General features: G+C 48.6%; 2 protein-coding genes across 2 annotated transcripts; both read left to right on the top strand.

Moving 5' to 3' along the window:
- Positions 1-20: 20 nt before the first annotated feature.
- LOC115660260 (ubiquinone biosynthesis protein COQ9, mitochondrial-like) lies at positions 21-15,255 on the top strand. The gene is made up of 9 exons (XM_030581449.1): positions 21-100; positions 4,962-5,130; positions 5,750-5,885; positions 6,535-6,677; positions 6,974-7,058; positions 8,057-8,161; positions 11,512-11,667; positions 12,438-12,491; positions 14,428-15,255. The coding sequence occupies exons 1-9, from the start codon at positions 28-30 to the stop codon at positions 14,461-14,463; spliced, it is 957 nt and encodes a 318-aa protein (XP_030437309.1). The 5' UTR covers positions 21-27; the 3' UTR covers positions 14,464-15,255.
- A 340-nt stretch (positions 15,256-15,595) lies between these two features.
- On the top strand, positions 15,596-26,527 carry LOC115660421 (DNA-directed RNA polymerase II subunit RPB3). Its single transcript, XM_030581848.1, has 9 exons — positions 15,596-15,731; positions 18,588-18,637; positions 19,286-19,354; positions 20,579-20,631; positions 20,766-20,894; positions 22,092-22,143; positions 22,712-22,880; positions 24,567-24,641; positions 25,909-26,527. The coding sequence occupies exons 1-9, from the start codon at positions 15,646-15,648 to the stop codon at positions 26,051-26,053; spliced, it is 828 nt and encodes a 275-aa protein (XP_030437708.1). The 5' UTR covers positions 15,596-15,645; the 3' UTR covers positions 26,054-26,527.
- Positions 26,528-27,348: the final 821 nt, after the last annotated feature.

Raw genomic sequence — 27,348 nt, 5'->3', positions numbered from 1 at the left:
CCCGGCCCGGCCTTGCCCTCTCCCAAGATGGCGGCGGTGGCGGCGGCGGCTGCGGGGAGCCTGCGGCGGGCGGGCTGGGGGCTGCTGCGCCGTGCGCCGGGTGAGGGGAGCGCGGGGCCCGCCCGAGGGTGGGGTGACGGGCACCCAGGGGGGCCCGGCTGGCTCCGGGCCTGGTGATCGGGGCGCCGGGCCGAGGTGTGTGTCCCGGCCGGCTGGGGCAGGCGGTAGGGTGGAGAGTGGAGTGAGGGTGCTGGGTGCCAGCGGGGTGGCACTGGGGAGAGTGGGGTGAGGGTGCTGGGTGCCAGCAGGGTGGCACTGGGGAGAGTGGGGTGAGGGTGCTGGGTGCCAGCGGGGTGGCACTGGGGAGAGTGGGGTGAGGGTGCTGGGTGCCAGCGGGGTGGCACTGGGGAGAGTGGGGTGAGGGTGCTGGGTGGCATTGGGGAGAGTGGAGTGAGGGTGCTGGGTGCCAGCGAGGTGGCGTTGGGGAGAGTGGGGTGAGGGTGCTGGGTGCCAGCGGGGTGGCACTGGGGAGAGTGGGGTGAGGGTGCTGGGTGGCATTGGGGAGAGTGGGGTGAGGGTGCTGGGTGGCATTGGGGAGAGTGGAGTGAGGGTGCTGGGTGCCAGCGAGGTGGCGTTGGGGAGAGTGGGGTGAGGGTGCTGGGTGCCAGCGGGGTGGCACTGGGGAGAGTGGGGTGAGGGTGCTGGGTGGCATTGGGGAGAGTGGAGTGAGGGTGCTGGGTGCCAGCGGGGTGGCACTGGGGAGAGTGGGTTGAGGGTGCTGGGTGCCAGCGGGGTGGCACTGGGGAGAGTGGGATGAGGGTGCTGGATGCCAGCGGGGTGGCATTAGGGAGAGTGGGGTGAGGGTGCTGGGTACCTGTGGGGTGGTGGTATGGAGGGTGGGGAGGATGCTGGGTGCCAGCGAGGTGTCGTTGGGGAGAGTGGGGGGTTTATGGAGGGTGGGGTGGGTGCTGGGTGCCAGCAGGGTGGCACTGCAGAGAGTGCAGTTGGTGCTGAGTGCCAGCAGGGTGGCATTGTGGAGCACCATTTACAGACATACCTGGCTGGTGTTGGTGTCCTGCAGGGCTGCCCTGGGGGACATGCTGCCAGCTCTGTGGTTAAGGCTATGTAGAAGTTTTTCATTTAACTAGACTGATACTTACCAAGCACCAAGATGGCCCTTGACACTGCACAGATTAAAAGCCATGGCTTCTGCCCCAAGGAACTTGCAAACGGTCGCTGCCAGTAGAGCTCAGACACCTCAGCTATGTAGGCGGAAGCTCTGAGGAGGTTGTGTTTAAGTGGATATCTGAGAGATAGGATAACGAGCCTTGTGGATAAGGGAGAAGCGGTGGATGTGATATACCTAGACTTTAGTAAGGCATTTGATACAGTTTCGCATGATATTCTTATAGATAAGCTAGGAAAGTACAATTTAGATGGGGCTACTATAAGGTGGGTGCATAACTGGCTGGATAACCGTACTCAGAGAGTAGTTGTTAACGGCTCCCAATCCTGCTGGAAAGGTATAACAAGTGGGGTTCCGCAGGGGTCTGTTTTGGGACCGGTTCTGTTCAATATCTTCATCAACGATTTAGATGTTGGCATAGAAAGTACACTTATTAAGTTTGCGGACGATACCAAACTGGGAGGGATTGCAACTGCTCTGGAGGACAGAGTCAAAATTCAAAACGATCTGGACAAATTGGAGAAATGGTCTGAGGTAAACAGGATGAAGTTCAATAAAGATAAATGCAAAGTGCTCCACTTAGGAAGGAACAATCAGTTTCACACATACAGAATGGGAAGAGACTGTCTAGGAAGGAGTATGGCAGAAAGAGATCTAGGGGTCATAGTGGATCACAAGCTTAATATGAGTGAACAGTGTGATACTGTTGCAAAAAAAGCAAACATGATTCTGGGATGCATTAACAGGTGTGTTGTAAACAAGACACGAGAAGTCATTCTTCCGCTTTACTCTGCACTGGTTAGGCCTCAACTGGAGTATTGTGTCCAGTTCTGGGCACCGCATTTCAAGAAAGATGTGGAGAAATTGGAGAGGGTCCAGAGAAGAGCAACAAAAATGATTAAAGGTCTTGAGAACATGACCTATGAAGGAAAGCTGAAGGAATTGGGTTTGTTTAGTTTGGAAAAGAGAAGACTGAGAGGGGACCTGATAGCAGTTTTCAGGTATCTAAAAGGGTGTCACCAGGAGGAGGGAGAAAACTTGTTCACCTTAGCCTCCAATGATAGAACAAGAAGCAATGGGCTTAAACTGCAGCAAGGGAGATTTAGGCTGGACATTAGGAAAAAGTTCCTAACTGTCAGGGTAGTCAAACACTGGAATAGATTGCCTAGGGAAGTTGTGGAATCTCCATTTCTGGAGATATTTAAGAGTAGGTTAGATAAATGTCTATCGGGGATGGTCTAGACAGTATTTGGTCCTGCCAAGAGGGCAGGGGACTGGACTCGATGACCTCTCGAGGTCCCTTCCAGTCCTACAGTCTATGAGTCTATGAGTGCCAGTGGCACATTGCTAGTATTTGGATCCATCTGGTACTGGGCCATGAACCATGAACGTTTACTTGGCTTTGGTATATTCTGGGTATCAGGGCATAGTAGGGAGTCAAATGGCATTGAGACATGAGTGTTAAGGAGGAGCAGTTGTCTAACTGACAAGGGGGTACTCCACATGCTAGAGTTCTCAAACTGGGGGTCGGTACCCTTCAAGGGGTCATGAGGTTGTTAGTTGAGGGTTGCGAGCTGTCAACCTCCACCCCAACCCCTGCTTTGCTTCTAGCATGTATAATGGTGTTAAATAGATAATAAAGAGTTTTTAATTTATAAGAGAGGTCACACTCAGAGGCTTGCTGTGTGAAAGGGCTCACCAGTATAAAAGTTTGAGAACCACTGTGCTAGAGTGAATTAGATGTTTAACTGGTATTCTGGTACCCTGAGCCCTGTGTGTATCAACTGTAGCTGAACCACTAACAGGAGCACAGCAAGCTGTCAGTGCCTGTCTGTGGAGAGGAATAGAAGCCTCACTGCGGTGTCTCACCCTGACACCAGAACTCTTATGCACTGTGTACCCTTCGTGCTAGCTTTAGTATTAGGGTGCAAGATCCTCTGAGCTTTACTCTAACCGTGGTATGTGTGGCTGGCTGTGTCATTGGGACACAGGGCACAGTAAGGGCTTGACGTGGTGAAGAACACCAGCAGATCACATACTTTAAGGAAGATAAATTGGTGTGTCTAATACCATGAATCCAGAACTATTGCAAGTTTTGGGTTAACTGGAGCCAAGTGGCTCAGACAGTGGTGATAAAGTGGTATGAACAATGAGGGAGCCCTGTTTGACCGCAATTTATGTACAACTGTTTGCCAGTTCTAGACATAACAAGTAGAACAGTGTGAAATGTGGGGGTGGGGAGGGGAATGAGGGCTGATAAGAGCCTGTTATGGAAGAGGAAGTGCTAGGTGAAGGATATTGAAAGGAGGGTTCGGCTATTAAAACTTCGTGGCACTTGGGACATAAAATCTCTTTTAGGGTTATCAGGTCATCCCATTAATCTCTTCCCGCCCCTCCTCCCCAAAAAGAGAACTGAGTAAAATTGTCCCAGATTGTGTATTTTCACCTAAGGGAGAGCTTAGAAGGTGTCTGAACTATGCAGTCAATGGCTTTTCTATGCACTGGCTTCGCAGCAAGCTGGGGTGTTAATCTACCCCACACTAGCCTGCTGTGTACCAAGTGTCCATGCAGACCCTGCTGATGCACACTAACAACTCCTTAGCATCCTTTGATTTACTCCCATTTCAAAATGAGGAAGATCAGAGCACACTAGGGAACTGTTAGTGCATGTCAGCAGGGTCCACTGGGACAGCTAGTGCACAGCTGGCTAATGTGTGGTAGATTTACACCCCAGCTTGCTGTGAACTAACTATTTGTGTAGACAAGCCCTATGGAATTGGTTCTTTCTAAGCCAAAGACAGGCAACTGTGTTAATGTACTAACCTGTAAACCCCATTCTGGCCTAGACAAAATTTAATTACTGTCCAGTGGAAAAGCCTTAAATAAAAGCCTGCACTTAAATATCTTGGTAGTGAGGCTAAAAATGAAAACTAGTTTCCTTAATAACTTTCTTTGGCCCATTGCTCCCCAAGCATATGCATAATAAGCCATGTACATTCTTTCCAAAGTGCAGTTTGGGGCATGACTATGATCAGACCCAGAAAGGAATTTAGCAAAATAGCAGGCCAGCTCATTCATATCATCTGTCACTGGGTGACATTTACCAGGAGAGGAAGCCAGTTTTTATTTACAGTCTCAAGTCAGATGAGCTGCTTCGTCAGTGAACCCAGATTTTTTAAAGTGCAGTCTGTCTCAGATCAGCAGCATGCCCCTGTGGGAAGGACACAGAATATACATATACACACATTAAATTAAAAAAAACAAACCTCAGTTTGGCTAAAGAAAAACAATTATTATGGGATAGCCAAATTAGAGAAGCATTTTGTCTTTGAACAGGTCACTTTAAAATTAAATGTCCTAGCCTAAGTGTAGCATTGTCAGGATTTGGTTAGTCTGTCTGTCATAAGCACTACCCAGTCAAGTTCTTTATTGTAAGTTCACTGGCTCTTTACTGTCTTTTCCTTACTGGTTTCAGCATGGAAAGAAAGGAGGCAAGTCACGCTGTGGTGGCCTTCAGTCAGTGTTTGCTTGGCTTCCAGTGCAAGGTTGTGAAATCCTCTGCTGTTTGGAAGAAGATCACAAACTGCAGGATTTTTTCCTACCACAAAACATCTTCCCTTTATTTCAAGCACACAAATATTAGCTGTAGGTGGATGGATATTTTTCTGGAGGAAAAAACTAGTCCCCCCAATAGCTGTTTCTGTTCTCATTCACTCCTGGTGCCTGCTCACTCTCCTTTAAAGGAGACCAGTGACTTTTGTGGTTTCCATTTCAGTGGTCAGATGCCCGTTGTACCCAGCCCAGCGTGCGTTCCAGGCCTCAGCTCTGCTGAGAGTCTCAGAGGAACAGAAACAGGAGCCGCCACCATCTTCCTCCCAGCAACATTTTGAATCACACCCACCAGGTGACCAGCCTGACCAGGAGCCCCAGCGCTCACACCACAGGTAACCTACATAGCCAGTACCAGGCCTCGCCTGCTGATAAGGGATTGGAGATAGCATTTTGCCAAATGTAGAACCCACTCAAAAATCATGAATTCCAGGTTTAACCCAGAACTTGATATTTCTGAGGTTGGCATTCAGTTTTGCTCTGACAAAATGCACATTCTCTTGACCATCAGAGAGGCAGAATAGGAACTGCTTCCAAGCAGGAATTTCTCTTGTTTGCATAGCACGTGCTTCAGTTTTAGATTTTTGTAAACTTGGCAGTTATGGTTGCCTTATATACTAAATACAAGGCCCGTGACAAAACAATTTACAGTTACACAAGCAATATCCAAAACTGGACAGTCACCATGTAACCATATAAGTCCAGCTCTCCCTTTTTTCCCTTGCCCCTGTATGAACTATAGTTAATTTAAGGATCATTTTTCCCGGAAACAGGAAGGATTTTAGAGAGACAGGGTTTTTTATTAAAAGAGCAGAATCATAAAGCTCTCTTGATCCAATATGTGTCTGGATCAAGAGAGCACTTGGCAGTGGTGACAGAATAGGATGTAGTTAGTGTCCTGGTTTTTGATAATTGATGGTAGAATTCCCTCGCTATAATGACACCTTCTTGTAGTTACACTGATCAGGGTGGTGAGGAGTCTGAGGACTATGAGAGTGAAGAGCAGCTGCAGCAGCGAATCCTGACAGCATCGCTGGAGTTTGTACCTACTCGCGGTTGGACAGCAGATGCCATTGCAGAGGGAGCCAAGGTGTGTGGCAGGAGAGATTGAGAGCATGTAAGAAATTAGAGAGAGATGCAGTTCAAAGAGACCCAGGGCCAAATTCTTCCCTTACACTTGCGCAACCTTATGGAGATCCGTGGGGTTACTCCTGTTTGTAAAGCAGGGCAGAACTGACCCACTGTTTATACACTGACTAGAAGATAATGTTAAAGTTAGACGCAGTGTGGAGCAGCAGGGGCACAGAAGGGTCTGGGAAGAGAGGTTGGTAGAGGAAGAGCTTTATAGAATCATAGAATATTAGGGTTGGAAGAGACCTCAGGAGGCCATCTAGTCCAACCCCCTGCTCAAAGCTGGACCAACACCAACTAAATCATCCCAGCCAGGGTTTTGTCAAACCTGGCCTTAAAAACCTCTAAGGATGGAGATTCCACCACCTCCCTAGCACCCATTCTAGTGCTTCACCATCTCCTAGTGAAATAGTGTTTCCTGATATCCAACCTAGATCTCCCCCACTGCAACTTGAGACCATTACTCCTTGTTCTGTCAGTAAAGTAACTTCATTCTGTTTTGAATTCATGTGATGTTTTGTACCAAATCAAATATCAAACAGCATTCCCTACATGGTGCCTGTTCAGCAATTAGTGACCTACTGAGTCTTTCTCCTTCCTTCCCACAGTCTCTTGGCCTCTCTGTTGCTGCAGCAGGGATGTTTAATAATGACGGCAGTGAGCTGATACTGCATTTTGTGTCCCAGTGCAACACCGAGCTCTCTAATCTGCTGGAGGAACAGCAAAAACTGGTGCAGCTGGGCCAGGCAGAGTGAGTATCATGTACTGTAGTTACTAAATATACGCAGAAACATATGTCTTCCTAGGTGCACAGGCAGCAGGGTGTAAGACAGAAGTACTGTCCAGTGACACACGTGCTTCAGTAGAAAATTTATTCATGTGCAAATGAACCCATCCGTACAGACATGTGCTTGTATACGTGAGCCAGAATTAGGAGACGGGAAGGATGCACCTCATCTGCTAAGTTTGGATGGAAGTTAAAACTTGAAAAATGAAAATTCAAAGTTAAATCTTTAGCAGATAGACGTATGGTTTTTCTTCTTCCAGAAAGAAGAAGACAGACCAGTTCCTGAAAGATGCTGTGGAAGCCCGACTGAGGATGCTTATCCCATACATTGAGAAATGGCCCCAGGTACAATATGGACCTGCAGATTCTCTTTTTAAATATGTCCTGAAGCCTCTGGATTCCCTAGCATATGTGTTCTTTAATCTGTCCAACAGATCAGTCTAAAGCTGTGTATGAAACCCACACTAGATAGTTCCTTCAAGACATAGGGGGTTGTCCTTGGAGTGTAACAGCTAGCAGCAAAGATTGATGTTGCCTTTTCTTGCAATCCCAAAATGACAAACATCTCACAATGCATCCCTGCCATTCTGGAACTCCAAGGGGAATTCAGTCTCTGTGCTGGATTGCTCCTGCACTCACATTGCAAGCCAGGTTCCTTGTGGCACTGATCCTGGGGTGTGTTGCATTCTGCTTATCTGATGCTTGGAAATGGTGACGTGAAGTGGTGCTTATTTCACTATATTGCATCTCCAGTGTGCTAACGATAAACCTTCAGAAACACTAAGGTGAACCTTCAAAAACACAAACTAAGGTAGCTTGATGAGCTTGTTGGAACTTGATGCTGCCTTGCTGAACATTCAAGTTTAATTCTTGGATTTAACCTCTTCCCTCCTTGAGCCAGAAGAAGACTAGGAGATGTATGCACGTGAGGTGGTCAATTCCAGTGAGAGTGAGTATAGCTTCAGTAGCTACCAGCTGATCTAGAAGCATCACTGCTGGATTGGATAGCTTCATCCAGCTTTCCCCACAGAGAGAAGGAAGATAGCATTAATATATTAATTGTGTTGTGAAGGAAGATGGAGGCCTCCCACAAGAGGGTGGGAGTGTTTCTTTCTTGCAAGAAAGAGCAGCACCAATAGGATTCATAATGGCCCTGCTACTCAAGAAGAAGCTACATGAAAGAGACCATTGCTAGCTGAAGGGGACTGGGAATGCCTCCTGCTCGAGGCGGAAACAGGACAATAGCGACATGGGGGAAAAAAAATCAATGCATGCGAAAGATTGTATTGGCTTGTTTTAATGCTGTGTGCTTCTCTCCACTTGTCTATCTCCTTCCTTCTCAGGCTGTAAGCATTCTGCTGCTTCCACACAACATCCCTTCCAGCCTAAACCTCCTCACTAGCATGGTGGATGATATGTGGCACTATGCAGGAGATCAGTCCACCGATGTAAGTCCTGGCGCCATGCAAACGGACTAGTCGTACCTTTTAGCGCTACATAGCAACATGAAGTATTGAAGTGTGTGTTGTAATCCTGTCTGTTTCAGAGAAAAGCCTTTATCCTTGTTGAATTGAGTAAGGACAAAATTTTCAGAAGTGCTTAAGTCCCCATTTTCAACAGTGACTTAGGAGCCTAAGTTCCATTGAAAATCTGTGGGACCTAGTGGGATTTTTCAAAAGCCTACCTACATCTCTAGGTGCCTAAATACCTTTTAGAATCTGGCTCTTTGGCCCGTTGACTTTCAATGAAACGTAGACTTTTAAGTCACAGCTGAAAATGGAACATCGTCTACTCCTGGGGGCATTCTATGTGAAAAAAATTAAAAATTCTGCACACAATATTTTAAAGTTCTGCACAATTCTGCACAATTTATTTGTCAAAACAACACTACATAATCACACTAGTTTCAGTTATTTTGGTAACTTACTTGCTGACAGGTATTTTGAAATATGTCTGTAATAATACAGACACACTCACAAATTCCCCCAAGCCTAGAGTTAAAGAAACCCCTATGACAATCCAGTTCCTGTTTCTCTACCCTCTTCCCCTGCAGAGCCCAGCCGGGGGGGCAGACACACACGACTCCCTCCCCCCCAGCCCAGCCCAGCCCAGCCGCGGTGCTCCCCCCGCAGCCAATACACTCTCCCCTTCCCCCTGGTAGTGTCTTCTATGTGCAAGCTGGTCTCTGCTGGGTCCAGCAGCCCTTAGTGGGTAGCCAGTAGCATTGCAGCCCATTTCCATGGGCGAAAGGAAATTCTGTGCACACAACATTAATTTCTGCAAACTTCTGCATTGCGAAGTGACGCAGAATTCTCCCAGGAGTAATCGTCTCTTAAGTAACCTACGTGCTTTTGAAAATTGTACCCTGTGTCTTTATAACTGGCTGTAATTGGCATAAACTAAAAGGTGTCTCTCTCTTAAACTTTGTTATAAGAATGTTCTTTTTTTTAGACCCAACCACAATTTGAGATTTTATGTGAGTGTAACTCAGGGACAGAAAAGTTGATCCAAACATTCATCAGCTTAAAAGAAATGTTTCTGTTCAGGCTACTGTCTCCACCATTGATGATAGCATGTGCAGATTCTCCTCAAGCCCTTCAAAGCAGCTACCTAAAAATACCAGTAGCTTATTAAAGCCTTCATCTTTCTGGCAGGAAATAAAAGCAAAGTAAATTATAACCTTAATTAAAGCAATTAATAAATTATTTTAATTCATGAAGACGTCAGTGGGGAAAGTTAAATGAGCCATCTTAACAAACTACTTTAATAAACTTCACTTATGAGTATAAAATAGCTACTGCAGTGGAAAATAAATAAGATGACAGAAAAATTAAAGAAATAAACCAGAAAGCAGCTGAAAGGAGGTGATCACACCGGGAAATCTAAGTCCCTTATGGAGTCGGAAAGTGATTGATGACATTTCAGAGCTGTTTCAGAAAGTCTCCCCAGCTTTGAAATGGAAGAACCTCTCTTTCACATCCTCTATCTGTTCATCACTACTTCTGAGGGAGTCATCAAGTTGTCTGTGGGGAGCTGTGAAGCTGATCCCATTTCCTGTTTCCCTAGGAAGGCCTTAGCTCAGTCACTTGCAGTCGGGCCATCTTGAACACAAATGGAGCTCTCCCTCACCTATCTTTGCACGGGGGATGCATTTGGTGCATGCTTTGAAGCAGCAGGGGAACAGGGGCAAAGAATGGGATGCATCTGATACAAGTGGCTATGTGGGGTGGAGCGTAAAGGTTTGCAAGCTTCTAGTGTAGCTGGTAGAAGGACATTCTATCCAACCAATATTTTGCCAATTTCTAACCATGTTTTCGCAACTCAAGTCTGATGTTTTTTTCTGGTGCTTTTAATTGTGAATGGAGCAAACCACCACTGCTCCTACCTCGGCTGCAACTTGGGGTTTTTAATCATGAAAGCAAACAAAGTTGAAAAGTAAGAGTCCCTTTGCAGGATTTTTGTTGCTTGTCATGGGAATTATTCAAGTGGGATAGACAAACTGGAGAGTTTCAGGGTTTCACCCTTGAACTGGTATGCCCTGTTGTAATGCATCTTATGGCATTGCTAGCAGCAATATAATGACTCAGCATGTGGTATCAGTACTCTTTATACCTGTTTGAATCCCTGGCAGCTCACAGCTGGGGATTGGTTCTGAATATAGGATATTGTTATACTGCATCATAGAATCATAGACTATCAGGGTTGGAAGGGACCTCAGGAGATCATCTAGTCCAACCCCTGCTCAAAGCAGGACCAATTCCCCAACTAAATCGTCCCAGCCAGGGCTTTGTCAAGCCTGACCTTAAAAACCTCTGAGGATGGAGATTCCACCACCTCCCTAGGTAACCCATTCCAGTGCTTCCCCACCCTCCTAGTGAAATAGTGTTACCTAATATCCAACCTAGACCTTCCCCACTGCAACTTGAGACCATTGCTCCTTGTTCTGTCATCTGCCACCACTGAGAACAGTCTAGCTCCATCCTCTTTGGAACCCCCTTGCATCAGGCTATTAGCATTCCATTGGCTGATACACATGCCTTACGAAAAGGTGAACTCTTCCACAATGCATCTGGCTGACTGGGCAGCACAGAATAGGCTGAGGTTGGATTCCTTCCTGACCCCTGCAGCAACCTATTTGCCCTCTGAAGCAGATAGTGGGGGTGTAACTTTTGGTCAGCAATTTTCTACATGCTGCTTTTTCTCTCTCTCTCTCGCTCAGAACCAGGTGGTCATGGTAATTGTGATATCAGTTTGGTGCCAGGAGAGCAGCTGCAGTGTCTGAGGGTGGTGGCTACTGCATAAGCACAATTTGCACATTAATACTAGTTTAAGGCCCAGAGCCACAAAGGTATTTAGGGTTCTAACGTCCGTTGATTTCAATCTGTCTTGTCTGCTGAGCTGTCCCTTCACCCTGGATCAATCACTTCCCAGCTGGTAACTTGGGAGAGATTACCTCTATTCTACCTCTCCCCTCCCCAGGTCAGCTTATGAGATCTGCATTTTACTGGACAGTGCTTTACCTTGTGTCTCATGATTAAAGCTACAATTATGTCATGGAGATCATAGAATCCGTGACTTCCAGTGACCTCAATGACATTTTCTGCCCTGAGGCTGGAGCTCCCAGCCGGTCCCCCCGCAGCTCCCAGGCCCCTGCCCTGATGGGAGGACCCCCTCAAAAGTCAGGGACAGGTCACAGACTTCTGTAAATTTTTGTTGATTGCCCGTGACCTGTCCATGACTCTTACTAAAAATCCCCGTGACAAAATCGTAGCCTTACTCATGATTCATGTCCTTGCAGATTAATTGGTACACTCGACGGACTATGCTGGCTGGCATCTACAACACTACTGAGTTGGTGATGATGCAGGACTCGTCTCCTGACTTTGAAGAGACTTGGCGCTTCCTGGAAAACAGAATAGCTGATGCCATGAAGATGGGTCATACAGCTAAACAGGTAACACTGCATTCATGGGTTGGTTGCAGCTTGAGCAGACATGCCCAAGCTATCTTTAGTCTAGCTAGCTTGGGCAGTGGATCTGTGAAGCTGCAGCAGCATGAGTTTAAGTGCGCTCTGGCTGCCTGAGTAATTACCCAGGGTTCCACACAGGCTTCTAGAGCCCAAGCTGCCTCAGCCTCTCAAGCTGCAATCACACCGCGTGATTTCAATGTAGATGTACGCAGGTGAGGTGAGGTGTGTGCAGCTGGACGTGGTTCAGTGCTAATGCACAGCAAGCGCCTCGGCCGAAACCAGCCAGTACACACACACATGGAAAATATACTGACAGGCGAGCCGTGTGCACTTAGTACAATAACAACCAATGTGTGTAAATCACACAGACAGTGAATTACGTCTGTATGCCTCTCCATGTAAATCCAGCGAAATAGTTACACTGAGTCATGGGGTTTGATGCCAGACTGGCCCACTTCGATAACATCACTGGGAGAATTCCAGGCGAGTCCCTCCTCTGCTTTTGAACCATTCCTGTGTTGTGGTTTTAGTATATTAGTCCATGTGTGTCACCACTTGGCCTATGTACTGGTTGTCCATGTACTCCACTCTGAACCTCTGTTTGGATGTCACCTTTCTGCATCACTGGGGGTATACAAACACCTCCATCACGGCAGCACATGCTTGCAATGAGCTATATGTGTGTAAACCTCTCCTGAGAGCCTATACAAGTGTAAAATCAGCAGAAAACAATAGTGTGTTCTTGTATTGCCTAGGTACAGTCAACGGGAGAAGCACTCGTCCAGGGCCTAATGGGAGCTGCAGTTACTGTAAGTAGCGTTGAAAACAGAGCGCCTAAAGAGGATTGTTTCTGTTCCTCTTCCTCACCCAGACTTGATGTTGGTTTCTTCATCCCAAGTATAGAACCCAGCTGAGAGAGTGTCTCTTGAGGTATTTCTATCAGGCAGGTGATAGCTTAGTGTCAGTTAGCTTCTTTACTGGTGGAGCTTCAAGTCACAAGCATCTTGAAATGTTTTTTCTGGGGAGGAAGTATTTAAATGGCCTGCTGATTTCCCTATGAAAGAACTCACAATACACTGCCAAAAAAAAAAATGCAGCTACAGGTTGGATGTTTGAGGATTGGGGACAGGAAGGAGGAGAGGAAGAGAGATCAGAATAAAGAATTTATCAGTCTTTTCCCCCTGTAATGTCTTTCCTGGTTAGTGACCGAATTAGAAATTAGTGTTTGGTTAAACAGTAGGGTGTGCATTTCCCTCTGAGTCAGTCCTGAGCTCCTACTCCAGTTTTATGGTAGGAGATACTGTGCTCTGAAGAGGTCTGTGCTCAGGTAAGATGTAAAACCAAGTTCCTGACAACTTGTGATGACCAAATATCCCCTGGTGCACTTATTGTGAGAGTCAGGGTGCTTGTGCCAGTGTCCTGGCCAAACTGCTAGTCAAGGGATTATGTTCTGGATTAAATCACTTCTACAATCTCATTTGGATAAAGTATCCTCTTTCACTAAAAAGAGGCTGTGTTTCACCGCCAAGGTGGTAGCATGTCTGCGATATATGAAGTGTTTCCTCTGTGCCTGTTTATAACTGATAGTGTTTTGGGTTCCTTTGGGATGAAAGGGTGCTAAATAAATAGATTATATTGAAGTATTATTTTAGCAAGCAAAGCCTGTCAGCACTGTGTTTCTGTACTGGATTTCTCTACAACACAGATTACACATGCAACAAAACTATCTTCCCACTAACAGAAATAAGCTTTTCCTCATGTTTAAGACTGGAGCATTACTTGGAAACAATTTGTACTGTTGTTGCAGTTAAGCATTAATCCCACCCTCCTAGACTGGTCACCTGTCAGAATAGCTCCTTCACCTCAGACCGTTAAGAGTTTTTCCTGCCATTTGTTGAAAGGACTCCAAGATCCTCTGCCACAAGAAATCTGCATTCTATATTAGAGTTACTGCTGCCAGACTGCGAACCTCATCACTGTAGATTAACTCTGCTTGCACCAGGTGTCAGGGTAGATCCCATTGTTGAAGATTTAGTGTATCGAGGCATCTTTCTAACATCAGTTACATTACTCACAAAGTGGGAGAGGTTTAAAGAGGTTAAAGGGGTCATTGAAAAGGAAAAGGACAAATTCTGTAGTTCAAAAGCAACACGTCAACGATGGGAGGAGTCCAAGTCCAGGTGCTGAGATTGTTCCTCCCAAGGCTGGAGTTTACTACACGGGGCACTAAGACCCTGGAGAGTTAGGAAAGGGGGGTTGTATTGTTTTCCAAGGACACCTTTAGCCAATTCAGCAAGTGATGTTGATTGTGCTGTAGAGGAAGCCACAGTGCAGCCGTGTTGAGAAGGCTTGATGCCAGTGAAAAAGAGTAGAGGATGGATGTAATTCCAGAGAACAGTTAGGTTAGATTGCTGTGGTGGTGAGCATGTAATATCTGGGAATTCTTTCTGTAATCCCAGTCTGCCTGATATCTGCCTAGTGCCTTGCCACAGAGACAGATCCCCAAGCACCTGGAAGGAACAGCTACATGTAGCCACACTGAACATCCATGTACTACTGGTATTAATTTAGGGTGACCAGACAGCAAATGTGAAAAATCGGGATGAGGGTGGGGGGTAATAGGAGCCTATATAAGAAAAAGACCCAAAAAATCAGGACTGTCCCTATAAAATTAGGACATCTGGTCATCCTATAATTACTTTCATTGTCTTTTCATTTCTGTTCCATTCGCTTGGTGTGCAACAGATAAAGAATCTGGCGGGACTGAACCAGCGGCGGTGAAGAGAGAGGGAGCTGAGAGTCTGTGCCATGCCCTTTGCCTATAAGAAGATTGAAGGCAGAATCCTCGTGCACACAAGAATATAGAGCTATCACAACAACGAACATCCTGAGCACTGTTAAAATTCCCCACCCTTGGCACAAGCCTGTCTAGCAGAATGGCACAAGCATCTATATTTGCTGGGATCTGTAAATAATTTAAGACCAGGCTTCCTATTTGTGCTGCCTGTTTTGATTAGACTTTCCTAGTATCCCAGGTGTAGTAAAAACACTGATTAGCACGTTATTAGAAAATTGTGACGAAAGGTTGATTGGACTGAATTAGTCCAGCCCCCAATGCCATCGTTCAGTTGCACTCCCCCCTGCCCCAGTCCTGCATAATACAGAGACCACGTGTGCCTTGAACCCCCTAGTGGACATCATGTTTTCACATCACTGATGGAAATAATGCTTTCAGGAAGAGCCCTCACGGGAGGGGCCAGTTGGCATTATTAGATGGTGCTCTTTGGAAGGCTGTCACTGGGGATATCCTTTCACTGTTTTTACCTGTGTGAACTCATTCCTGGATGTGTTTCTTATGGGAGTAATGCAATCAAAGATGGTCATGACAGTGGGTTCAGAGGTTGGGCATACAGAAAGCACAACCAAGCCATTAGTGACTATAGCTGTAAAGTCTGCTTTTGGATGTGTGATCCACCCTCCTGCTGGGCTCCGGCAAGGGCAGCTGGCTGACTTGTTTGTAAATTAGTTAGAAACGATTCTGTAAAGAATTAAAAAAGTCCTATTTAAAGTGGATTTGTGTGTGGTGTCACCCTACAGCTCTTTCCCTGCACATCTGCTCTCAATGCCTCTGGCTTGGCCAGCTCCAGCACGGGGCTGGTCCCAGGATCAACGTGGGGAGGTGTTTGTACAGCGCCTAGCCCCTTGGGGGCCCGCAGGTGCTATGATCAGAGGTGGGGGGAGAGGGGGGAGCCGGGTTTGAGTGCCTGGTGCATCCCCCGGCCGGGCCGTGCGAGGGCTGCCCTGCCTTTGGCCGGGGCGGTGCGGGGGGAGGTGCCCGGCGCTGGCTGTGGGCGGCCCTGCACAGCTGCGGGGCGCGTCGGGGCGGTGCGCGGGCCGGCCGGCGGGGGCGGAGCGCGGCGGCGCTGGGGACTGAGCGGAGTAGGCCGCGGCCCGGGGCCCGCCATGCCGTACGCCAACCAGCCCACGGTGCGCATCACCGAGCTCACCGACGAGAACGTCAAGTTCATCATCGAGAACACGGACCTGGCGTGAGCGGGGGGTACACTCAGGGGGTGGTTGGGGGGGGCTGCGGGGAGCGGGGCACTCGGAATGGTTGGGGGGGCTGTGGGGAGCGGAAGAGCTGCAGAGGGGTGGGATGGCTGCAGGGTGTGGGACATTCAGGGAATGGTTGGGGGGGCCGCAGGGAGCGGGGCACTCGGAATGGTTGGGGGGGCTGTGGGGAGCGGAAGAGCTGCAGAGAGTCGGGGGCTGCAGAGGGGTGGGATGGCTGCAGGGTGTGGGACATTCAGGGAATGGTTGGGGGGGGCTGTGGGGAGCGGGGCACTCAGGAAATGGTGGCAGGAAGTTGGGGAATGGCCGCAGGGAGTGGGGCACTCGGAATGGTTGGGGGGGCTGTGGGGAGTGGGGCACTCAGGGGATGGTGGCAGGAAGTTGGGGGATGGCCGCAGGGAGTGGGGCACTCGGAATGGTTGGGGGGGCCGCAGGGAGTGGGGCACTCGGAATGGTTGCAGGGAGCGAAGGGTGCTGTAGGGGATGGTTGGGGGGGGCTGCAGAGGGTGGGGGGGCTGCGGGGAGTGGGACACTCAGGGAATGGTTACAGGGAGCGGGGGGGCTGTAGGGAATGATGGGGGGGCTGCGGGGAGTGGGGCACTCAGGGAATGGTGGCAGGAAGTTGGGGGATGGGGGGAGTGGGGCACTCGGAATGGTTGGGGGGGCTGTGGGGAGTGGGGCACTCAGGGGATGGTAGCAGGAAGTTGGGGAATGGCCGCAGGGAGTGGGGCACTCGGAATGGTTGCAGGGAGCGAAGGGTGCTGTAGGGGATGGTTGGGGGGGCTGCAGAGGGTGGGGAGGCTGCGAGGAGTGGGACACTCAGGGAATGGTTACAGGGAGCGGGGGGGCTGTAGGGAATGATGGGGGGGCTGCGGGGAGTGGGACACTCAGGGAATGGTTACAGGGAGCGGGGGGGCTGTAGGGAATGATGGGGGGGCTGCGGGGAGTGGGGCACTCAGGGAATGGTGGGAGGGCTGCTGGAGGCTGGGGGGTGTTGTGCTGGATAGAGCCGCCAGGCTCGGGGAATGGGGAAACACTCCTTCCTTGAGGAGGATCCTGGTCCCCTTGCCCCACACCTGAGAGGGCCTGAGCCACATCCCACACTCACTTTGCCCCCCCTCCCCCGCTCCAATTCCTCCTGGGGAGAACAGGGCAAAGGTCTTCACTGCACCTCGAGGTTCCACCCACCCCTTTCCCTCTCGGAGCTTTTTGCTGCCCACCTTCCAGCCTTTGGTTCCTGCCCTCCCCTGGCTCTAAGATGCCTGAGGGGTGCCCCACTAGGTGGGAGAAGGAGACCCCCTAGTGCATGGTGCCCTCTCACCTCAGTGTGCTGCCAGAAGGTAGGATGGTGCTGGGGCACAGACCTGTCTGCTGGGGCACTGGGGGCAGGTCACCAGGCTGACGCACTGCTGGTGGCTAGGCAAAACAAGGAGAATGCCACCCACACTGGGATGATCCAGGCACCACAATTCACACTCTCCAGCTCCATAGATTGGGCTGGCTGCTTTGGTTTTGACCTTTATGTGCCTTGGCTGGGAGAAGACAAAGAAATGTCTCCCTGTAAACAAACCCTGTTCTCCTCCCCCCCACCCCCAACTATCTGTGCCCTGGCTCTAAAAGTTCATTCACAAGTCTGTTTCATCTTTACATTTTGATGTTTAGCCTGATCCTTGGCTAAGTATATTCAGGGCTTTGTGCACTCCTCATTTTTGCCCCAGAATTGTACTCCATAATCTATTTTTCCTTTTAAAAAATAATATTTCTAGTTTTTGTTTGTGAAAAATCCCTTAAAAACATGAAACAAATGTGACCCAAGCCATTACTGTCTGCGGGAATCTGTAGACAGCCTGAAATCATACCTCCGAGAGGTGTGAACTGCCCCATTTAATTCAGTGGAGCCGTTAACCTACAGCTCAGAATTTGTGTGTCGGCATTGTCTGCCATTTCACTGCTGGTTCTTTTAGTAGGTCCAGATAATGTGCTTATCCCACGAACCCAGAAGACCTCCCATGCCTACCAGGATGCCAAAACCTCTAACCTCTCCCCTGCAGAAAAAAAAAAGTCTGTGATGCATTATCAATACAAAAGTCTGTGGTATGATGAAAACATAGGGAAAAGGTGAAATAAATGGCCCCCACACATAAGTAGGAGCTAGGATTCAGATTATATTTTCATATTTAATTTATTTCTCTCCATTTTTAATTTAAATTAAACTGATCTTCAGCCTGCCACGCTGGAGTCCCACATAATCCAGGGACCTTGCTGCAGAATCTCGATCCAATGTTCTGCTGAGCACTAGAGGCCGTGACACTGTTATTGTGTACGCTTCAGTTTATGGTACTGTGACCTCTGTAAAAATTTCACCGATAATCATTAGCACGTCCTACTTTTCCACTAGGACCTCTCTCCTCAGTAGGAATTGCCAGTCATATTAACCTGGGGGTGGCTTGTTATGGGGAGACTGTAAAGAGTATGATTGAACCTCTTACCATGAGTGATCAGAACAGGGATCACAGATGAAGGCTCTGGGCTCTCTTTATAGACTGCCTGCTATTAACAAAGGGCTGTAGCATTAGGAGCAGGGTGGGGAAAGCTGCATAGAGCCCGGTTGGGTTTACTCTTATCAATAAAGCTTTGCTGGTGGGCAAAGAAATCTAGCGGTGGATGAATGGAGAATGAATAGGATCCAGGGAGCAGGTATTATTAGTCTTGGCAGGGTGCACTTCGGCCATGTCTATTTGGAGCAAACCTCTCTCACACGGGATTATATGTAATTTGATGTTCATGACTTGTGTTTCTCAGTGTCTCAATGCTGGTTTTCTCCTCTGTTACAGGGTAGCGAATTCCATCCGAAGAGTGTTTATAGCCGAAGTTCCCATAATAGGTATTTTCTCCTCCTTTAGTCTTTTGTTGTCTGTTCATGAAGAAGATCCCGTAGGGGAACATCTGCACAGCAGTGAAGAGAGGGATTCTTAGCTTGGGTGGTCAGATGTGTGCTAGGTCAGCTTGAGTGACCACACTAAAAATAGCAGCAGGGACACAGTGGCATAGGCCGTGGCTTGGGTTAGCCAGCTGAGTGCAGTCCCAGGCGTCCCCTTGGACAGGTAGCCTGAGTGGTCACCTATGCTGCCATGACCCCACATTGCGATTTTTAGCACAGTCGCTCAAGCACAGCTTGCACGTGTACTACCTGAGCTGGGAATCGTCCACCAAACTGCCATGTAGGCATATCCTTAGACTCAATCAGCTGCCTTTGTCACTGTTCCTTTGGTTCCCAGCCACTCTTTCCCCTCTGCCAGACTTCTCTGTGCCCTTTGTATTTGGGGAAAGGTATGCAAATGAATTGCTAATGTGCCTGAACCTTCAAGATTTAGTTAAGTTATTTTTATTAGGTTTTGCACATGGGACCTAAGACCACCAAAACTTTTCAGCCTCTCTGAAACCATATATCATCATGGGGGTACAGGCCCCATGAACTCAGTGTCTTTCTACCTCCAAGAACTTTGATTTCTTGTTTCTGTTCTGTTTGCAGCCATAGACTGGGTCCAGATAGATGCTAACTCCTCTGTGCTCCATGATGAGTTCATTGCACACAGATTGGGTGAGTAACCAACATCTTACAGAAGGAGGAAAATCATTCTGGTCCCTAAGTATGTCTAGAATGTGTTGTCGGGAACAATCCTAGAATCATAGGGCTGAAAGGGACCTCATGAGGTCATCTAGTCCAGCCCCTTGTGCAGAGGCAGGACCGACTAAACCTAGACCACAAGTGTTTGTGAACCTGTTCTTAAAAACTTCCCTTGGTAACCTATTCCAGTCCTTAGAAAATCCTTTCTAACTTAAATCTCCCTGGCTGCAAACTGAGCTGATTACCTTTTATCCTACCCTGGGTAGTTATGGAGAACAGTTGATTGCCATCTTCTTAATAACTGTCCTTGACATATTTGTAGACTTATGTCCCGCACCCCCTGTTCATGCCAAGTTCTCTCAACCTTTCCTCACAGGTCAGGTTTTCTAAACCATTTTTTATTCTTGTTGCTCTCCTCTGGACCCACTCCAATTTGTCCACAACCTTCTTGAAGCGTCGAGCCCAAAACTGGACTCAGTACTCCAGCGGAGGTCTCACCAGTGCTGAGCAGAATGGAGCAATTACCTCCCATGTCTCACATCCAGTGCTCTGTTACTACATCCCAGTGTGACATTCGCCTTTTTTCGCAGCAGCACCACACTGTTGCCTCATTCGTGATCGCCTATAACCCCCAGATCCTTTTCAGCAGTACTGCTGCCTAGCCAGTCAGCCCCCATTCCCTCCTGAGTGCAGAGCACTACACTGATCTGTGTTGAATTTCTCTTGTTGATTTCAGTCCAAATCTCAATTTATGAATATCATTCTGAATTCTAGTCCTGTCTTCCAAAGTATTGGCAACAAGCAGATTTTATAAGTATGCTCCAGCAAAGTCATTAATGAACATATTGACTAGTACTGGTTCAGGACAAACCCCCAAAGGGCTCCCCCACCCCCTTGATAGGTCCTCCCAGTTTGACACTGAACCACTGATAACTACTCTCGGTACAGTCTTTCAACCAGTCATGCACCCACCTTACAGCAATTTCATCAACACTGTATTCTACACAAGATGTGTGGAAACCGACTCTATTGGTCTTTTCTGTCTCTAACTACTGACGGGACCTTTTGTGATGGTGAGATGCCGGGAGCTTTGTCCCCCTCTGGTGGTCCCACTGGAGGGGTGATCAATCGCTTGGTATCACTTAGATGTATTTCATGGTGTTTTCTGCACTCTCCCTAACTAACATCTCTCTCCAGGTCTGATCCCACTCACCAGCGATGACATTGTGGATAAGCTGCAGTACTCCAGGGTGAGTTCAGAGATACGCCAAGCTCTCTTTGAGAGGGCTGTGTGGGGAGAATGGCCCGATCTGGCATGGGATGCTACACATTCTCACTGGCAGAGAACAGTGATCCTGACCTGTTTCTTACCCCCTCTCCCTAGGATTGTACATGTGATGAGTTCTGTCCAGAGTGTTCTGTGGAGTTTACCCTGGATGTCCGGTGCAATGAAGACCAGACTCGTCACGTGACATCCCGTGATCTCATCTCCAACAACCCCCGGGTTATACCGGTCAGTATAAGATCAAGTCAGTCAGTAAGGTCTCTTCCCTACCCTTTCTCTAAGCAGACAGAGCAAGGCTCCTGTCTGATAGATATGATGTCCTTACATTTTAGGTATCCTAGCTCGTACAAGGGTTTAATATATTCTGTCTATCTTCCCCTCCACGTTCCAAGTACACACTCTGAGATCATCCATTGCCAAGTTCTTCCTAGACAGCTCAGTGTTACATCACCTAGACCTGTGTTCTTAATCATGATGGCTGGGGGGCTCTTTGGAAGGGCTCTCTGAGCCTTCAAAGGCCTGGCAGAAATTCTGCTGCCTGCAAGTTTGCTTGTTGGCCCTCAGCAGCGCTAGATAGCAGCGGTATCTCAGATGAGACACCAGAGCCGTGTGGCTCTTGGCAGGCCTCTGAGAAGGATGTTAAAAGAGCCCCAGGCGAATGGATTCAAAGGGATTTGGTGGGGCAAGTCTTTAAAATACAACTCAATCAGGGATCCCTAGCCAAGGGGAGCAGTCTGAAGGCTGCCCCTCGTTTTCACAAAGTGAAGCAGATCGCAGATGTTTTCCTTTTTAAAAAATACTGTGTCGAATCTTCCTCTGAGTAGCCAGGCCACTTTGATTATCATGCAGCACTGCATGCTGGGATCTGTTGTCTGCAGGCTAAGCCTCCATATCAAAAATAGAGCAACTCTGTGCAGTGTCGTGGAACCACAGTGGTCACATTTGGCCTACAGACTGCACTACTCGGTCATCCTGTAATATGGGAACACTGGAAAGATGTATAGGCCGGCTCTTCCTCGCTATACAATCACCAGCCTAAGTGTGTCGGGCTGGAAGGGACCAAGAGAAGTCATCTAATTAACCCTCTTGTGCTGAGGCAGGGCCAGGTGAACCTAGACCAACCCTGACAGGTTTTGTCCAACCTGTTCTAAAAATCCTCTGATGATGGGAATTTCACAGCCTCCTTTGGAAGCCAATTCAGGAGTTTCAACGATCCTTATAGTTAGAGAGTTTTTCCTAATATCTAACCTAGATCTCCCATGCTGCAGATGAAGCCCATTATTTCTTGTCCCACCTTCAGTAATTCACTACAGGCTAAGTCTGTTTGCAATGACTGGCCTCTTAGTTTAGTGGGTGATCCAGGGTTTGAAGTTGGGAGAAGGGGTTGGTCCCCCAGTGACCTCATCTGTGGCTCGTTCTATGCAGGTGACATCCCGGAGCAGAGACAATGACCCCAATGACTATGTGGAGCAGGATGGTGAGTGAATCACTGTGTAGAAGAGCTGCAGAGAGAAACCGACTTTCCTCTTTGACCCATACCCCAAAGTACTAGTCCGTTAACCCAGGGGCAGTTGCAGATGTGGCACTGACAGGCAAAGCTGGCAGTGTGGAAATGCCAGTGTGCACAGGATTAACTTTTTGTTCCAGTAAACAGATGTGAACTCTGCATTTACTGCTACTTTGGAGTTAGAGTGTTTGTTTGGGAGGTAAAGAAGATCCTCTCTCTCTCTCACGGTTATAACTGGGTATTACAGCAAAGATGTCAAAACAGCTTCTCCCCATCTGCTGTGGTCTAAAGGCCAAATCATGCCCTCAGCCACATGTACCGCTCCCATTTTTCCATTGGTGGGAGTTGCATGGCTGTTATCAAGGCACGAATAAGCCCTTCTAAGATTGTAAATGAGCTCCGCTTTCTAAGGAGATTGCCCTCTGCACGAATAGTTCCCCACTCACTCACCACTCAAATGCAAGCATGCTACCATGCGAGGATTTCTCCTTTGCAGCCACTCTCCCACCCCATTTGACTTAGTGTTTGTGCTTCTCAGATATCCTCATTGTCAAGTTACGGAAAGGCCAGGAGCTGAGATTGCGAGCCTATGCCAAGAAGGGATTTGGCAAGGAGCATGCCAAGTGGAACCCTACAGCAGGAGTAGCCTTTGAGTACGATCCAGACAACGCGTTGAGGCACACAGTCTACCCCAAGCCTGAGGAATGGTATGTTCTGGTTTGAGAATAGTATTGGTTGAGTGGCACATGTGATCATAATCAATAGAAAATATTCTGTATTCAGTACAAGAGACAACATTAATGCAACACTGTGGCTGAGAAATTAAAACCACAAGTCATGAGATTACTTAAAGTTAGGATTCTCATAGTATCTGTATTGTTCCTCCAATAAAGGTAGTCATCTGGGTGGTTAATGCTACTTTAAGCTTGAGATATTCCCGTAGTATTAGGCCTGGGTGATCCTTAGTTTGACAGTTTAGTGTCTCCCCTTCTAATATTCTTAGTCAAACACGTGTTCACTACAAACTCGATTTCATTTCCTTTCACATCATTTCCAACGGCTGGTCAAGTTCTAGCCCCAGAGGTAATTTGTAAGAATTTGGTAGGCAACTGAAAATAAGGGTTTGGAATGAAAATGCCAGCTCGCTCGTAGGCAGAGCGACTCCTGTGCAATGCTAAAATAGTGTGTGTGTATTTGAGTGTACTTGAATAGAACAGTGGTTCTCAGTTATTTTTGTGGAGCTGCCCATGGTGTGAATTGGCCAGTGAGCACCCCCCCACACACACCTCTCCTAGTCCTGACGCCATGTGCTGACAGTTGCTGCTGTCTCTCCATTTTTCTGTTCCTTTTATCTTTGTACTCCACCCTCCCTCCATATTCTTTGCAGACATTTTCCCCTGTTCCTCTTCCTCACACCCTCTTACACACATCCACACTAAAAGGCTACCTGCTGCTGCAGGTGAGGAGTGACCATTGGTGCCATCCAAGGCTCAGCTGAGTGCCAGGGGAACAGAGAAGAGGCTCTTGGGCTGGCAGGCTGCTGCTTGCAGCCCTGTGCTTGTGAGCTGCCCCCACAGATGCGCAGGGAAGATTGGGTGGCTTTTAATGAGACGTCTTGCAAACATGGCAGCTTGTTTGCAGTCTGAGTGTCGGAGGCAGGAAGTGAAGCTGGGTCCTTTCCCCGTCCGCTTAGATCCTCTCCTGTGCCAAGCCCTGAACTAGCCTGGCACCCCCTTCTCCAACGGCAGGCCTGTTCCTCAGGTTGGGGAACGCACCTAGGGCTTTCGTTAAGAAAGTATAGCAGTGGTTCTCAACCAAGGGTCCGTATGCTCCTGGGGGTAGTCAGAGATCTTCCAGGGTGTGCATCAACTCATCTAGATATTTGCCTAGTTCTACATACAGACAGTGAATTGTTTGTACTGCTCTATATACTGCCCACTGAAATGTAAGTACAGTATTTATATTCCAATTGATTTTACAATTATGGTAGAAATAACAGTAAGCAATTTTTCAGTAATAGCATGCTGTGACACTTGTATTTTTATGTCTGATTTTGTGAGCAAGTAGTTTTGAAGTGAGGTTAAACATGGAGGTATGTAAGACAAATCAGACTCCTGAAAGGGGGTACAGTCGTCTGGAAAGATTGGGAGCCACTGAAGTACAGCATCAATGTAAAGTCGTGCTGGCTAATGTCTATTGGCAGACTGTATCGTGCTTTGGCCATTGGACTCTTCCATCTCTGTAATCTTAAATACACACTAACGCCATCCTCCTGCCCCAGTTCATTCAACTGCTGAACGTTGGCCATGGGGCCAAACTGCTGCCCAAGGTGGGAAGGAGCCAGTGGGGAGGTGGGTTTCAGCATTAACCTTTATTGCTGTGTTTGATCCTAGGCCAAAGAGTGAATACTCCGAAATTGACGAGGATGAGGCCCAGGCTCCCTATGACCCCAATGGAAAGCCAGAGCGGTAAGGAGCTGGCTATCTGCCACAGCGCATGGGGAAGGAGGAGGGCATTTCCAAACGCCACCCAGAAGCGCCTCAGCCCGTTGTCTGTGCCTTTCTGGTGGGGTTCAGTGACTTTGCAGATCAATTTGCCAGCCTCAGGAGTGGGTGTTTCCTGGGGAGTAGGTTGGGGCCCATTGATGGAGTAGTGAAATGGCTGACTTTTCCCTCCAAGAGAGCCTACCCTATCAGGGAATGGGAATCCACTCAGTGGGGCTCTCCTCTCAGATCAGAGTGCTGCCTCCACGCTGCAGCTGGGTGGGACCACGGTGCTTTGGGGCTCCAAGACAGGGCAAACCAGCCCAGCTTTGTTGAGGGCGCTCATCTCCTGGGGAGGAGGAGTCTCATATGCAGTAATCCCCTTCAGACCACAAGCCTGTCCCAGGTAACAGTCAACACAATAGTCCTGCCCCAGGCCTGTCTTCCCACAGAGAGGCTCCAGTGTGTGGTTGTATCCTGGCTCTCAGCTGGGCTGTCCTTCAGGAGCTGCCTCTTTCCCAGCCTCCTCTGAGCTGAGCAGGCTCTCTCCTTTTATAACTGCCCCTTCCACGCCTGACTGCTGCTGCAGGTGAAGCAGGGCAGGGCACATTAAGCCCACAGAAGCTCATTAACCCTTCCCCAGACAGGGCGGGGTGTGTATAACCCATCACACTGTAAATGAGGCTTCTCTGAAGGCATCTGGAAGGACTAGAATGAATATGGAGACCCTGGTGTTATCAAAGGCTTGCTGGGGAGTTGGGCAAGTGGTACGGAGATGTCGCGTTCATGTTCAAATTCTGGCACTTGAGTACAATGCTGCATCTTTGTCTGTGATGAATGTGTTTGAAGCTGGGCAGGTGAGCTGAGATTCTGGGACATACTGGTATCCCCATGTCCAGTGCTGAAACGACTGCTAGTGAGTTGTATTGCAGTAGTGGCGAAGCTGCCACCAGCCCAGTCAGATCCAAGCCCATTGTGCTCGGCGCTGCATAGCATTTGTGAGCAGATACAGACATTCGTAGCGAAAGCTCTCGAGCGATACGTAGTAGCCTGTGAACTTACAAGCCGTCGTTTCGGCTCTATGGCTGCTGTTGCAAAGGTGGGTGGAAAGGAAGGGCTAACCAGACTCCCAGGAGCTGAGAATGAGCTCTCCCTGCAGTGAAATACAATAGGGTGGAAACACACTGCAGAGAGAAATCTCCAGTTCTTGGCCTTCCTGTCTAAGAATCTTAATCTCCTCCAATACCCTCAGGTTTTATTACAACGTGGAGTCCTGCGGCTCCCTGCGGCCGGAGACCATCGTTCTCTCGGCACTGTCCGGGCTGAAGAAGAAACTGAGCGACCTCCAGACCCAGCTAAGTCACGAGATCCAGAGTGATGTCCTGACTATAAACTGAGCCCTGCCCCTTTCCTGCAGAATCTCCCGTTGTGACCAAGTCACCCTGATGTGCCGCACTGTTCATGGAGCCACCTGATTTTTTCCTGGGGCAGGGCTAATTTTAGCCAAGTGAACATGGATCCCTGCTCGTGTGCTGAACCTTCAGGCATTTCTGGCACTCAGCTGGTGGGGATGTGATGTGTATTGAGATGGCTTCCCATCAGTTGCCCTTTATAGAGCATGGAAGCTGCTCTGCAGGAGCAGGGGCGAGATTTCCAGCATAGTGCAGGGACATCCCCATTGAGCCCCAGGTGTGGTATATTATTGTAATGGGGAGTGTGGGGGGGAATCTCTGTAAATGACCCTAGCTCTTGCCTGTTTTCACTAGACTCTGGCCATCTGTGGTTGGGATTTGGAAGCATGTATCTCAGCTCAGTTGCATAGCCATGTCCTGTTTGTTACCGTGCTGAATAAAGCCTTTTTCTTATGTTCAGCCGTCCCTGAAAGCTTGTCTGAAGCTGGGGGAGGAGAGGACCCAGCCATCAGTTCTCTCCACCAGACATTCACGGAATGAAGTCTGCTTTGGAGGATTGGCTGCTCTCTTTGCTTTCTGCTGCTCCTGACGTTATCTGCTATAGAAACCAGCCCTGGCACTTGTATGTAACATGGCATCTGGGGCTAGGGTGAGTGTCTGAAGCTGGGCTCAGGGACTGAGCTGCTGCAGCAGTCAGTGCTCCAAGAGAGACCCTATGTGCCGAGGAGGCTTAGCGGGATGTAGACTCCTTGGGGGTATGCTGTATGGGGAACGGGGTAGCTGGGTGCCTGTCACTGATAACCCCTCTGATTCAGCGTCAGACCTGTACAACGCCAGGAGATCAAGACCTATCAAACCGTCATCGCAGGTGCCATGGCTGAAATTTCCCCCGACACTGTCACCCAGCAGGACCGTTAAAGGTGAGAGTCTAAAGAGCTCTCTGGGGGCAGGCTGAGGTGAGACAGGGACCTGTGTTTAATTACTCCAGTCAGGGAGGAGGGGCATTCCCAGTGCAGCATCCAGGATCGATGGAGATGGAAACAGGCAGAAAGCCACTTGCTCTGGTCACACCACAAATGTGTGGTGCAGGGGTCTTGGCTGGGTAACACTGCCTCCATACCAAGGCCTGCCCTGCTGCTTTGCTGCGGCATGCCCTGGATAACCAAACCATGGTGGGGGATAGACTCTAAGGTCAGAAGGGACCATTATGATCATCTAGTCTGACCTTCTGCACGACGCAGGCCCAAGAATCTCACCCATCCACTCCTGTATCAGACCTG

Source organism: Gopherus evgoodei, chromosome 12, assembly GCF_007399415.2.
Source record: "Gopherus evgoodei ecotype Sinaloan lineage chromosome 12, rGopEvg1_v1.p, whole genome shotgun sequence".
Taxonomy (NCBI): Eukaryota; Metazoa; Chordata; order Testudines; family Testudinidae; genus Gopherus; species Gopherus evgoodei.
The sequence above is the reverse complement of the archived record's forward strand: the minus strand, read 5'-3'. Positions and strand labels throughout refer to the sequence as shown.